Source organism: Coregonus clupeaformis, chromosome 26 (assembly GCF_020615455.1).
Source record: "Coregonus clupeaformis isolate EN_2021a chromosome 26, ASM2061545v1, whole genome shotgun sequence".
Taxonomy (NCBI): Eukaryota; Metazoa; Chordata; class Actinopteri; order Salmoniformes; family Salmonidae; genus Coregonus; species Coregonus clupeaformis.
The window spans coordinates 25000165-25015382 of NC_059217.1; the positions used below are offsets into that span (position 1 = coordinate 25000165).

Consider the following 15218-nt stretch of genomic DNA (forward strand, 5'->3'; position numbering starts at 1 on the left):
GACGCAGGGGGGTCATGAGGAGAGGATTAGCCTCTATCTGATTGATTCTCCTGCGCATCCTGTGGTGTTGGGACTTCCCTGGTTAGCCATTCATGACCCCACGATTTCATGGCAACAGAGGGCTCTCAAGGGATGGTCCAGTCAGTGTTCAGGGAGGTGTTTAGGAGTTTCCTTGGGGGCAACTTCGGTGGAAAGTCCAAACCAGGTTTCCACCATGCACATTCCATCCGAGTATGCCGATTTGGCTATCGTCTTCAGTAAAAAGAGGGCGACTAAATTACCACCCCATCGTCCGGGGGATTGTGCGATAAATCTCCAGGTAGGAGCTGCACTTCCCCGGAGTCACGTGTATCCTTTGTCTCAGGAGGAGAAGGCGGCTATGGAGACATATGTCACCGAATCTCTGAGGCAGGGATACATTCGGCCATCCACTTCACCCGTTTCCTCAAGTTTCTTTTTTGTGAAGAAGAAAGATGGTGGGTTACGCCCGTGCAATGATTACCGTGGCCTAAATCAGATTACCATCAAGTACCGCTATCCATTTCCTCTGATAGCTAGTATGACGGAATCATTGCACGGGGCACGCTTTTTCTCTAAATTGGATCTCAGGAGCGCGTACAACCTAGTGCGTATCCGTGAGGGAGATGAGTGGAAGACGGCATTTAGTACCACCTCTGGACATTTTGAGTATCTGCTCATGCCATACGGGTTAATGAATGCTCCCTCAGTTTTCCAATCATTTGTGGATGAGATTTTCAGGAACCTGCACGGACAAGGGGTAGTGGTGTATATTGATGACATCCTTATATACTCCGCTACACGGGCCGAGCATGTGTCCCTGGTGCGTAAGGTGCTTGGAAGACTGTTGGAGCATGACCTGTATGCTAAGGCAGAGAAATGCCTGTTCTTCCAGGAGTCCATCTCTTTCTTGGGATACCATATGTCCGCGTCAGGGGTGAGGATGGAGAGTGACCGCATTTCGGCCGTGCGTAATTGGGCGACTCCAACCACGGTAAAGGAGGTGCAGCGATTTTTGGGTTTTGCTAATTACTACCGGAGATTTATCCGGGGCTTTGGTCAGGTAGCAGCTCCCATTACCTCGTTACTGAAGGGGGGGCCGGTGCGTCTGCGGTGGTCAGCGGAGGCGGACAGGGCTTTTAGTCGTCTGAAAGACCTGTTTACCTCGGCTGCAGTGCTGGCTCATCCGGACCCCTCTTTAGCCTTCACGGTTGAGGTGGATGCGTCCGAGGCTGGAATAGGCGCTGTACTGTCTCAGCGTTCGGGTATGCCACCTAAACTCCGCCCCTGTGCCTTCTTTTCGAAGAAGCTCAGCCCGGCGGAGCGCAACTATGATGTGGGGGACTGGGAGCTGTTGGCTGTGGTCGAAGCTCTGAAAGCGTGGAGACATTGGCTTGAGGGGGCTAAACACCCTTTTCTCATTTTGACTGACCACCGCAATCTGGAGTACATCCGGGCAGCGAGGAGGTTAAACCCTCGCCAGGCAAGGTGGTCCATGTTTCTCACCCGTTTTGTTTTCACCCTTTCTTACAGGCCAGGTTCCCAGAACGCTAAGGCAGATGCTCTGTCCCGACTGTATGACACGGAGGGGAGTTCCGTGGAGCCCACTCCCATTCTTCCGGCGTCGTGTCTGGTGGCACCGGTGGTGTGGGAGGTTGACGCGGAGATCGAGCGGGCGTTGCGCAACGAACCCACTCCTCCTCAGTGTCCAGAGGGTCGTGTGTACGTACCGCTTGATGTTCGCGATCGGTTGATCTATTGGGCTCACACGTCACCCTCCTCTGGTCATCCTGGTATCGGTCGGACAGTGCACTGTCTTAGTGAGAAGTACTGGTGGCCCACCTTAGCTAAGGACGTGAGGGTTTATGTTTCCTCCTGCTCGGTGTGCGCCCAGTGTAAGGCTCCTAGACACCTGCCCAGAGGGAAATTGCAACAATCTACCCGTTCCACAACGACCATGGTCCCACCTATCGGTGGACTTCGTGACGGATCTTCCCCCCTCACAAGGGAACACCACGATCCTGGTCGTTGTGGATCGGTTTTCTAAGTCCTGCCGCCTCATTCCGCTGCCCGGTCTCCCTACGGCCCTACAAACAGCTGAGGCCCTATTTACACACGTCTTCCGGCACTACGGTGTACCTGAGGATATAGTGTCTGATCGGGGTTCCCAGTTCACCTCTAGGGTTTGGAGGGCGTTCATGGAACGTCTGGGAGTCTCGGTCAGTCTGACCTCAGGATTTCACCCCGAGAGTAACGGGCAGGTGGAGAGAGTCAACCAGGAGGTGGGTAGGTTTCTGAGGTCGTATTGCCAGGACCAGCGGGGGGAGTGGTCGGTTTACCTCCCCTGGGCAGAGATAGCCCAGAACTCCATCCGCCACTCCTCTACTAACCTGTCTCCGTTCCAATGTGTATTAGGTTATCAGCCGGTCCTGGCACCTTGGCATCAGAGCCAGATCGAGACACCTGCGGTGGACGAGTGGTTTCGGCGCTCGCAGGAGACCTGGAACGCTGCCCATGTACATCTGCAGCGGGCCATCAGGCGGCAAAAGGCGAGCGCCGACCGCCACCGCAGTGAGGCCCCGGTGTATGCACCGGGGGACCGGGTCTGGCTCTCGACCCGAAACCTGCCCCTTCGCCTGCCCTGCCGGAAACTGGGTCGGCGGTTTGTGGGGCCATTCAAAGTCCTGAGGAGATTGAACGAGGTATGTTATAGGTTACAACTTCCTACTAATTATCGTATTAACCCCTCGTTCCATGTGTCTCTCCTCAGGCCGGTGGTAGCTGGTCCACTCCAGGAGAATGAGATACGGGAGGTTCCTCCGCCCCCGCTGGACATCGAGGGGACACCGGCGTACTCGGTTCAGTCCATATTGGATTCGAGGCGTCGGGTGGGGGGCCTGCAGTATCTCATGGAGTGGGAGGGGTACGGTCCGGAGGAACGGTGCTGGGTTCCTAGGAGGGATATCCTTGATCCATCCATGTTGAGGGATTACCACCGCAATCATCCCACTTGCTCCGCACCGCGTCCTCCTGGCCGTCCCCGAGGCCGGTGTCGACGCACGGCTGGAGCCGCGCGTCAGGGGGGGGGGGTGCTGTCACGGATTCTGCCGAGGCTGCCCCTCCTCCTTGCTCGGGCAGGTTCCGGCGTTCGTCGTCACCGGAGTACTAGCTGCTGCCGATCTATGTTCTATGTTTCTATGTTCTACCTGTTGTGTCAGATTGTTTCACACCTATTGCCCATCTTGTGATTACTCCGCCCCTATTTAACCCTGTGGCTCCCATTGTGTTCTGTTCTGTGCGTGTTTGTTGTTTGTTCTCGGATGTCGTTGGTGAGCGGGTTTATTCCTCCCTGCGTGGAGGCTTCTTGTTTCTTTACTTGATTTAGTAAAGATACGTTTTTTCCTTGAGTTCTGTGTCCTGCGCCTGACTTCAGTCTACCGCATACACTGACACCGTGACAGCTTGCTAGCAGGTTGACGTTTATTGTCATGAATCTTGCCCTGGAGGCAGAACTGAGGGATTTCCGCTAGGTGGGCCAGCCGCAATGTCAAAATTGGCTATTATTGTAAAGACTCCTTAAAACAAAGGTTAGCTTTTTTTGGTCTTCATTTAATGTTAGGTTAGGCATTAGGGTTAGCAGTGTGGTTAAGGTTAGAGTTAGGGTTAGGTTTAAAATCAGATTTTGTGACTTTGTGGCTGTGCCAGCTACTGACCCTTCTGCAGAGCTGCCTCCAGGGCAAGATTCATGACAATAAATGCCAACCTGCTGCTTGCAATGCATTGCCTCATTGCATACTGCAGGAATAATGTTATAAACCAATAGGCAGGAGTAGTGAGGAGGCCTTGGACTAACTTGGTGATCTTGAATATCCTCAGCAGACGGAGAGCACGCAGCACACTGATGCCAAAGGACATTCCAGGCCTGAAGAATCCCCACATCACCTCAAAGATGCTGCCCACTATCACCTGTTAACAGACCCAGTAACAACATTACTGACAGCGGAAACAGCACAACAACAGCAGCCTTCAACATACAGTGCACAGAGAGACAAAGATGAAGGATGTCTGTTCGCACATGAGTGCAGAGGTGACGGTTTTATATAGATTGTATACAGTTTATGTCAGAATTGACTTTTCGTAGCATGTTAGGAGAACTTACACAGCAGGTTAGGAGAATTAGGTTAAGGTTAGGAAAAGGGTTAGGGTTAGTTCAAATTCAAAAAATCTCCCGATGCGAAACGAACATGCAACTTTTGTCATCACTTTGACAAAAGCTGTATCCCATCTAGCCATTACCAGAGGTGACAGAAACAGAGCAGAGACATTTACTGCACTTCATTAACTAAATTATGCCCATCAGTGTTAATTTCATTCAAAAGTCTTTAAGTCACCACCCAATGTTGTAAGTAAAGCATTTCCTCTCACTCCCTCATAATGGGGGCAATGTTACAATCTATTTCCCTGTCTTTCCCTCTGGCATGGTCTCTCCATGTTGGTTAGGGATGAAGGATAAAAATAAAAGCACTCACTCCGCAGTCGAAGCGATTGAAGGCGGAGTGGAAGTAGAGTCTGGGTCCCAGGCTGTACATCTTTAAACACATCTCAGTGAGAAACAGACCCAGGAAGAGGAACTCTGCATAGTCTGAAATACGAACAACAACAACCCTCATAAACATAGTAGGAAACAAACATTGCAAAGATTAACGTCACCCCACTTGATTTATTTTGGATGGAGATGATGGTACGTACCCGTGTATGTGTGTGTGTGTGTGTGACTTACAGAGGAACACAGACAGCCAGTGGGGCTGGTTGTGATGGACGATGGCAACACAGAGTGTGTTGAGGGCCACCAGGCCCAGTACGGTCCAGTAGAAGATGTGTGTCTTCACCATGCGGCGGATAGAGATACGCAGCAGACGCTCCTTACGCTTCAAATAAGCCATGGGTCCTCTTTTAGCACTTCTGATGCTGGCTCTGGCCATCGGGATGCCTAGAGGGGAGAGTCCTTCTCATCTATTTAGCTTAGCCCCTGACTGTAACATGTAATGATGTCTGGAAATGATGAGCTGCCATTTCCAGTTTATTCCCAATACGCCAATGACAATCTCCTCCTCTGTACTGACAGAGTCTAATATGGAGGGGGTGCCTGCTGGCAGATCATTCAACCATTCAGGGTGTTAGCTACGAACCATTGCTCTTTTCATTGCCTATGTACATACACACACACACACACTCACCCACAGAAGAGATGTCACCATACTGCTGGTCCAGTCCTCTCCTCTTGATTGTGGCCCTCTTCAGCACTGCAGCCAAAGGTTTCACAATGTCAGCCCGCAGAAAGCCCACACAAAACACAACATTTATGACACTCCAGCACAGAGAATGCGTCAGGACACACACAAGTAGATATACAAGATCATGACGGCATTACTAATGAGGTGAGAAGAGAATAGTGAAAATAACAAACGCATTTGCATGCCACTGTGTTCGGTGCTTTGGGTATTGTAAAACAAGAGCACAAACAGATGCCTTTAGTACACATGGGTAAGAGATTACAGCAACATGATGTTAATAAAATATGCAGAATGATGAACCCGACTAAACTACAACTAATTGTTGTTGTTGTTGGTTCTATTCTCTCGGCTATAGCCCATGCTCACAGTAAGTTTATATGGAGATCACTGGTGCAATGTCTAATTTTAGCCATATCATTCTAAAGAGCGGTTTTGAGGCACACATCTAATTCTATATGTCCCTGAAGCGGAAAATACAATGAATTATCAGGGTGAGTTGAGCTGTTCCTCCATCCAATTCTCCTACACCCTCACCACCTTTTGGTACAAATCTAATTGATTTATTCATATTTACCTAGACTTTCCCCCTTTTAATAAGCCACTGAACCAATAGGAGTGTTTGCACGAGGCACACACTGGCTGCACCCGGTCATTTCATTTCAGTTGCTAAGGCAACATCGGCGCACTCCTTAATCAAAGCTATTGCATCTTCTGCATTTACAGCTACTTTTTGTTCTCTGGTGGCAAATTTTATTTTTGGAGGTCAGAATGGCTCGTGGTTTATTTGTAAGTGGGTTTGTGGAACAATAGCTGGGTCTATTTTAGCGTTCATGTCAGACTCAGTTGTTGCAAAGGAACAAAAGGTGGCAAGGAAGTGTAGAATATAAGTTGTTCCTCACCATGGTTACCGCTTGTATTCCATTCAGACAGCCTCGTGGGAGCTGTCAATCAACATTTAATAAAAACGATTTGTTTGTTGGGGGGGGAAAAATCATGCTTCACTTGATATGGTCATAACTTTGTGTAAGTGTGTGTCTGGTATGTCTGGTAGGTTAAGATGATTGCTTTTGGGGGTACAGCATGCACAGTCCTCAATAGTCCTAACCAAAGTTGTTTTTGAAGTGCACCACACCAGAAGCAACAACAACGGTATTTTAGGTATAGCTAAAATTTGCTTCTAAATATGTATTTGGTATACATACAGTACATATCATGATTATACACAAGCCCAGAGACATACAGTGCATTCGGAAAGTATTCAGACCCCTTGACTTCTTCCAAAAAAAAGTATTCTAAAATTGATCATCAATCTACACACAATACCCCAATATGACTAAGCGAAAACAGGTTTTTAGAAATGTTTGCAAATGTATAAAAACAAAAAACTGAAATACCTTATTTACACAAGTATTCAGATCCTTTGCTATGAGACTCGAAATTGAGCTCAGGTGCAACCTGTTTCCATTGATAATCCTTGAGATGCTTTCACAACTTGATTGGAGTCCACCTGTGGTAAATTAAATTGATTGGACATGATTTGGAAAGGCACACAACTGTCTATATAAGGTCCCACAGTTGACAGAGTATGTCAGAGCAAAAACCAAGCCATGAGGTCGAAGGAATTGTCCGTAGAGCTCCGAGACAGGATTGTGTCGAGGCACAGACCTGGGGAAGGGTACCAAAACATTTATGCATCATTGAAGGTCCCCAAGAACACAGTGGCATCGATCATTCTTAAATGGAAGAAGTTTGGAACCACCAAGACTCTTCCTAGAGATGGCCGCCCGGCCAAACTGAGCAATCGGGGGAGAAGTGCCTTGGTCAGGGAGGTGACCAAGAACCCGATGGTCACTCTGACAGAGCTCCAGAGTTCCTCTGTGGAGATGGGAGCACCTTCCAGAAGGACCATCTCTGCAGCACTCCACCAATCAGTCCTTTATGCTAGAGTGGTCAGACGGAAGCCACTCCTCAGTAGAAGGCACATGACAGCCCGCTTGGAGTTTCCCAAAAGGCACCTAAAGACAAGATTCTCTGGTCTGATGAAACCAAGATTGAACTCTTTGGCCTGAATGCCAAGAGTCACGTCTGGAGTAAACCTGGCGCCATCCCTACGGTGAAGCATGGTGGTGGCAGCATCATGCTGTGGGGATGTTTTTCAGCGGCAGGGACTGGGAGACTAGTCAGGATCGAGGGAAAGATGAACGGAGCAAAGTAAAGAGAGATCCTTGATGGCAACCTGCTCCAGAGAGCTCAGGACCTCAGACTGGGGTGAAGGTTCAACTTCCAACAGGACAACGACCCTAAGCACACAGCCAAGGCAATGCAGGAGTGGCTTCGGGATAAGTCTCTGAATGTCCTTGAGTGGCCCAGCCAGAGCCCGGACTTGAACCCGATCTAACATCTCTGGAGAGACCTGAAAATAGCTGTGCAGCGACACTCCCCATCCAACCTGACAGAGCTTGAGAGGATCTGCAGAGAAGAATGGGAGAAACTCCCCAAATACAGGTGTGTCAAGCTTGTAGCGTCATACCCACGAAGACTCAAGGCTGTAATCGCTGCCAAAGGTGCTTCAACAAAGTACTGAGTAAAGCGTCTGAATACTTACAGTGGGGATAACAAGTATTTGATACACTGCTGGTTTTGCAGGTTTTCCTACTTACAAAGCATGTAGAGGTCTGTAATTTTTATCATAGGTACACTTCAACTGTGAGAGACGGAATCTAAAACAAAAATCCAGAAAATCACATTGTATGATTTTTAAGTAATTAATTTGCATTTTATTGCATGACACAAGTATTTGATCACCTACCAACCAGTAAGAATTCCGGCTCTCACAGACCTGTTAGTTTTTCTTTAAGAAGCCCTCCTGTTCTTCACTCATTACCTGTATTAACTGCACCTGTTTGAACTCGTTACCTGTATAAAAGACACCTGTCCACACACTCAATCAAACAGACTCCAACCTCTCCACAATGGCCAAGACCAGAGAGCTGTGTAATGACATCAGGGATAAAAGTGTAGACCTGCACAAGGCTGGGATGGGCTACAGGACAATAAGCAAGCAGCTTGGTGAGAAGGCAACAAATGTTGGTGCAATTATTAGAAAATGGAAGAAGTTCAAGATGACGGTCAATCACCCTCGGTCTGGGGCTCCATGCATGATCTCACCTCGTGGGGCATCAATGATCATGAGGAAGGTGAGGGATCAGCCCAGAACTACACGGCAGGACCTGGTCAATGACCTGAAGCGAGCTGGGACCACAGTCTCAAAGAAAACCATTAGTAACACACTACGCCATCATGGATTAAAATCCTGCAGCGCACGCAAGGTCCCCCTGCTCAAGCCAGCGCATGTCCAGGCCGGTCTGAAGTTTGCCAATGACCATCTGGATTATCCAGAGGAGGAATGGGAGAAGGTCATGTGGTCTGATGAGACAAAAATAGAACTTTTTGGTCTAAACTCCACTCGCCGTGTTTGGAGGAAGAAGAACGATGAGTACAACCCCAAGAACACCATCCCAACCGTGAAGCATGGAGGTGGAAACATCATTCTTTGGGGATGCTTTTCTGCAAAGGGGACAGGATGACTGCACCATATTGAGGGGCGGATGGATGGGGTCATGTATCGCGAGATCTTGGCCAACAACCTCCTTCCCTCAGTAAGAGCATTGAAGATGGGTCGTGGCTGGGTCTTCCAGCATGACAACGACCCGAAACACACAGCCAGGGCAACCAAGGAGTGGCTCCATAAGAAGCATCTGAAGGTCCTGGAGTGGCCTAGCCAGTCTCCAGATCTGAACCCAATAGAACATCTTTGGAGAGAGCTGAAAGTCCGTATTGCCCAGCGACAGCCCCGAAACCTGAAGGATCTGGAGAAGGTCTGTATGGAGGAGTGGGCCAAAATCCCTGCTGCAGTGTGTGCAAACCTGGTTAAGACCTACAGGAAACATATGATCTCTGTAATTGCAAACAAAGGTTTCTGTACCAAATATTAAGTTCTGCTTTTCTGATGTATCAAATACTTATGTCATGCAATAAAATGCAAATTAATTACTTAAAAATCATACAATTTGATTTTCTGGATTTTTGTTTTAGATTCCGTCTCTCACAGTTGAAGTGTACCTATGATAAAAATTACAGACCTCTACATGCTTTGTAAGTAGGAAAACCTGCAAAATCGGCAGTGTATCAAATACTTGTTCTCCCCACTGTATGTAAATGTGATATTTCCTGGGTTTTTTAATAGATATGCAAAAAAATGAAAAACCTGTTTGCTTTGTCATTATGAGTTATTGTGCGTAGATTGATGAGGGGAAAAAACTATTTAATCCATTTTAGAATAAGGCTGTAACGTAACAAAATGTGGAAAAAGTCAAGGGGTCTGAACAATTTCTGAATGCACTGTATACATACAGGATAACATACACGATTTAAAGTCTTGGGAGACAAAACTTCTCAAAACACTATTTTTGAGAAAGTAAATTACTGTCACAGTCAACCAAACAGATAGTACTGTACGTTCCAACACTCAATGAGACAAAATGTATACATTTAATACTTCAGGAGAGACTGAAATTGACTGAGAATCAACAACACCTTTTCTTTCTCCCTAGCACTTACCTACGTAATACAATGTTATCTATGCATCATGCACAGTGCATAGGGTAATATGACATTAATAAATTAACAATTCATACAAAATGACATGTTTTCTACGAATTATATGTTTCAATGTAGGCCTATGTTATAGTTATGTTTACAGCGTGTGGTTGACAGTCTTAGAGGACAAGCAGATGATAATGAATCTATTCAGATATTCATGGGTGTAAAATAGAATCCCATAAATCCAGTACAGACAGATTAATTGTAAACTATGTAGTGGTGTAAAGACAATATAACCATTGGGCCATCTTTCCAGACTTACCATCAAGAGCTGATGGTCCTGAATTCTTATTATCCTCTGCAAGCATCACCTCCTCTGCAAAGCAGATCCAACAATGAAGTCTGATTCATACAGTAGAAACTTAAATATCAAGGACATTGTGTTTCTGAGGTAACTTTTCAAAAGCGTGATGTGTATTGAGTCTATAGTGGTTTCAGTACCTGCTCTGTCGATCCAGGCCCGGTAGCCATTGAGTTCCCTCTCAATCTGCTGTTGCCTCCGCAGCTTCATGAACGCCCTGCGGTTCTCCACCCGCTCCCTCTCCTTGGCAAACTCCCTGCAAGCCAACAACAACAGGAGATAATGACTGTTCTTAGACCTGTTGTTCAGCGCTGACCTGACCTCCCTCATCATTCAGACACCAGGGAGAGAAGTGGGGGGGGGACGACACAATCCTTGTCACCTTTACAAGCAGTTAATTAGAGTAGATTGTGCGTTAACCTTTTGTATAAAACTAATTAACTTGTGCAGACAGTGACAGTGTGTATTAAAGCTGTCAGCCACCCCAGCACAATGAGATGCTGTAACGTCGACTCACCCTGAGAGCACTCCCAATACCAGGTTCAACACGAAGAAGGAGCCGATGATTATCAGAGGGATGAAGTACATGCAGTTCCACGTGGGGCCTAAAGCATCGTTGGTCTATGGAGATACAAAACAAAGAGCTGACAATGAACCGCACTGTATTATTATACTGTATATACAAAGTATTCACACCACTTGACTTTTTCCACATTTTGTTGTGTTACAGCATGAATTTAAAATGGATTAAATTGATAGTTTTTTCACTGGCCTTCACGCAATACCCCATAATTTCAAAGTGGAATTATGTTTTTAGAAATTAATAAAAAATTAAATCTGAAATGTCTTCAGTCAATAAGTATTCAACCCCTTTGTTATGACAAGCCTAAATAAGCTGAGGAGTAAGCATTTGCTTAAAAAGTAACATAATAAGTTGTATGGACTCACTCTGTTTGCAATAATAGTGTTTAAAATGATTTTTGAATGAGTACATCATCTCTGTACTCCACACATACAATTACAGTGCATTCAGAAAGTATTCAGACACCTTGACTTTTTCCACATTTTGTTACGTTACAGCCTTATTCTAAAATGGAGTAAATTGTTTTTTCCCCTCATCAATCTACACACAATAGCCCATAATGACAAAGCAAAAGCAGTTGTTAAAGATTTTTTTGAAGAAAAAAATGAATAAACATCTGAAATATCACATTTGCATAAGCATTTAGACCCTTTACTCAGTACTTTGTTGAAGGACCTTTGGCAGCGATTACAGCCTTGAGTCTTCTTGGGTATGAAGCTTGGCACACCTGTATTTGGGGAGTTTCTCCCATTCTTCTCTGCAGATCCTCCCAAGCTCTGTCAGGTTGGATGGGGAGTGTCGCTACACAGCTATTTTCAGGTCTTTCCAGAGATGTTAGATCGGGTTCAAGTCCGGACTCTGGCTGGGCCACTCAAGGACATTAAGACTTATCCCGAAGCCACTCCTGCGTTGTCTTGGCTGTGTGCTTAGGGTCATTGTCCTGTTGGAAGGTGAACCTTCGCCCCAGTCTGAGGTCCTGAGCACTCTGGAGCAGGTTTTCATCAAGGATCTCTCTGTACTTTGATCCATTCATCTTTCCCTCGATCCTGAATAGTCTACCAGTCCCTGCCGCTGAAAAACATCTCCACAGCATGATGCTGCTAACATCATGCTTCACCGTAGGGATGGTGCCAGGTTTCCTCCAGACGTGACGCTTGGCATTCAGGCCAAAGAGTTCAATCTTGGTTTCATCAGACCAGAGAATCTTGTTTCTCATGGTCTGAGAGTCATTTAGGTGCCTTTTGGCAAACTCCAAGCGGGCTGTCATGTGCCTTTTACTGAGGAGTGGCTTCCATCTGGCCACTCTACCATAAAGGCCTGATTGGTGGAGTGCTGCAGAGATGGTTGTCCTTCTGGAAGTTTCTCCCATCTCCACAGAGGAACTCTGGAGCTCTGTCAGAGTGACCATTGGGTTCTTGGTCACCTCCCTGACCAAGGCCCTTCTCCCCCGATTGTTCAGTTTGGCCGGGTGGCCAGCTCTAGGAAGAGTCTTGGTGGTTCCAAATTCTTCCATTCAAGAATGTGAGGCCACTGTGTTCTTGGGGACCTTCAATGCTGCAGACATTTTTTGGTACCCTTCCCCAGATCTGTGCCTCGACACAATCCTGTCTCGGAGCTCTACGGACAATTCCTTTGACCTCATGGCTTGGTTTTTGCTCTGACATGCACTGTCAACTGTGGGACCTTATATAGACAGGTGTGCCTTTCCAAATCATGTCCAATCAATTGAATGTACCATAGGTGGACTCCAATCAAGTTGTAGAAACATCTCAAGGATGGTCAATGGAAACAGGATATACCTGAGCTCAATTTCGGGTCTCACTGCAAATGGTCTGAATACTTACGTAAATAAGGTATTTCTGTTTTCAATTTTTAATACATTTGCAAAAATGTCTAAAAACCTGTTTTTGCTTTGTCTTTATGTGGTACTGTGTGAGATTGATGAGGAAATACATTAATTTAATCAATTTTTGGAAAAAGTCAAGGGGTCTGAATACTTTCCGAATATACTGTATCTGTAAGGTCCCTCAGTCGAGCAGTGACTTTCAAACACAGATTCAACCACAAATACCAGGGAGGTTTTCCAATGCCTCACAAAGAAGGGCACCTATTGGTTGATGGGTAATAAACAAACAAACATTGAATATCTCTTTTGAGCATGGTGAAGTTATTAATTACACTTTGGATGGTGCATTATACACACCCAGTCACTACAAAGACAGGCATCCTTCCTAACTCAGTTGCTGGAGAGGAAGGAAACCACTCAGGGATTTCACCAGGCCAATGATGACTTCAAAACAGTTACAGAGTTTAATGGCTGTGATAGGAGAAAACTGAGGATGGATCAACAACATTGTAGTTACTTCACAATACTAACCTAATTGACAGAGTGAAAAGAAGGAAGCTTGTACAGAATAAAATATATTCAAAAACATGCATCCTGTTTGCGATAAGGCACTAAAGTAAAACTGCAAAACATTTGGCAAATGTACTTTATGTCCTGATTACAAAGTGTTATGTTTGGGGCAAATCCAACACAACACATCACTGAGTACCACTCTTCATATTTTCAAGCATGGTGGTGGCTGTATGATGCTATGGGTATGCTTGTCATCAGCAAGGACTAGGGAGTTTTTTCAGATAAAAAGAAATGGAATAGAGCTAAGCACAGGCAAAATCCTAGAGGAAGACCTGATTCAGTCTGTTTTCCAACAGACACTGGGAGACACATTCACCTTTCAGCAGGACAATAACCTAAAACACAAGGCCAAATATACACTGTAGTGGCTTACCAAGATGAAATTGAATGTTCCAGAGTGGCCTAGTTAAAGTTTTTACTTAAATCAGCTTGGAAATATATGGCAAGACTTGAAAATGGCTGTTGACAGAGCTTGAAGAATAAAATAAATAATAATGTGCAAATCTTGTACAATCCAGATGTGCAAAGCTCTTAGAGACTTACACAAGAAGGCGTAGCAGTGCGGTCGTGTTCTCTGTTGTGTGTCCGTGTAAATAACCAGTTTTTGTATTTTTTTGTATTTTACGTATATATTTCCCTATCACACTTTTCATCCTTCTACTAAATATACTTTCCTGCAACCCGCCTCACTCAATGTGGAACGGATTCTATTATTTACTCACCTTTATCTAGAATCTCCAGTTGAAACTAGCTAGCCAGCTAACTAGCTAACTAGCTACTTGCTATTAGCCACCGTTAACGGTTTTCACCCAGAACATCGGATGTCTGCCGGAATAACTGAATCACTGGACCTTAACACCGGATCGCAACTAGCTAGCCGCAACCGAATGGATGTTGCTGTAGGCTAATCACCACTGCCCCCGAAGCAAGCACCAGTTAGCCTTGAGTTAGCCTCGAGCCAGGCCCATCTCCCGGCTATCTACCTCTCTGTCAACCAGACGGGACCTTCTAGAGTCGACACGGAGCCCCGCCGATCTATCACAACTGGTCTGCCGACGTAATCGTCTGTGGTTTCAACAGGCTTCCCGTTGCGATGACCACGAAGATCCATCTGCTAGCCACAGCCCGCTAGCACACGCAAACAACAGCCGTGCTTCCTGCTCGCTGTGCTGTAGCACCAATTCGAGCTGCTCTCGGACTCACATATTGCTGTTCACTGGACCTTATGATCACTCAGCTGCACAGCTGATGCCTGCTGGACTGTTCCTTTACACGGTACCCTGTCCTGTTTATCTGTTTAGCCTCAGCCCAAACTTTCATCGCCATTACCAGTTGTTACCTTAGCTCTCTCTGATAACACCTGTGATTGCTTTATGCCTCTCTCTCATGTCAATATGCCTTGCCTATTGCTGTTCCAGTTAGTTCTTATTATACAATTTCACTGTAGAACCCCAAGTCCCTCTCAAACTGTCTCAAATAGCTCCTTTGTTCCACCCCCCATACACGCCGAGACCGGCTCAATCGGTGCCTCCAGTGATGCTATCTCTTTCATTGTTACCTATAACGCTTAGGTTTACCTCCACTGTACTCATATCCTTCCATATCCTTTGTCATCTATCGCCCTCCAGGTTCCCTTGGAGAGTTCATCAATGAGCTTGACGCCTTGATAAGTTCCTTTCCTGAGGATGGCTCACCCATCACAGTTTTGGGGGATTTCAACCTCCCTACGTCTACATTTGACTCATTTCTCTCTGCCTCCTTCTTTCCACTCCTCTCCTCTTTTGACCTCACCCTCTCACCGTCCCCCCCTACTCACAAGGCAGGCAATACGCTTGACCTCATCTTTACTAGATGCTGCTCTTCTACTAATCTCACTGCAACTCCCCTCCATGTCTCCGACCACTACTTTGTATCCTTTTCTCTCTCGCTCTCCTCCAACAC

The 15218-nt window shown here is 46.2% G+C and overlaps 1 protein-coding gene across 1 annotated transcript in view; it reads right to left on the reverse strand.

Moving 5' to 3' along the window:
- LOC121540238 (voltage-dependent R-type calcium channel subunit alpha-1E-like) overlaps window positions 1-15218 on the reverse strand; it is a 130734-nt gene that overhangs the window by 35211 nt on the left and 80305 nt on the right. Inside the window, 7 exon segments of the mRNA XM_045207621.1 lie at window positions 3872-3984; window positions 4548-4660; window positions 4799-5023; window positions 5244-5321; window positions 10237-10290; window positions 10416-10531; window positions 10793-10896. Of these exon segments, the coding sequence (XP_045063556.1) occupies window positions 3872-3984; window positions 4548-4660; window positions 4799-5023; window positions 5244-5321; window positions 10237-10290; window positions 10416-10531; window positions 10793-10896 (803 nt within the window).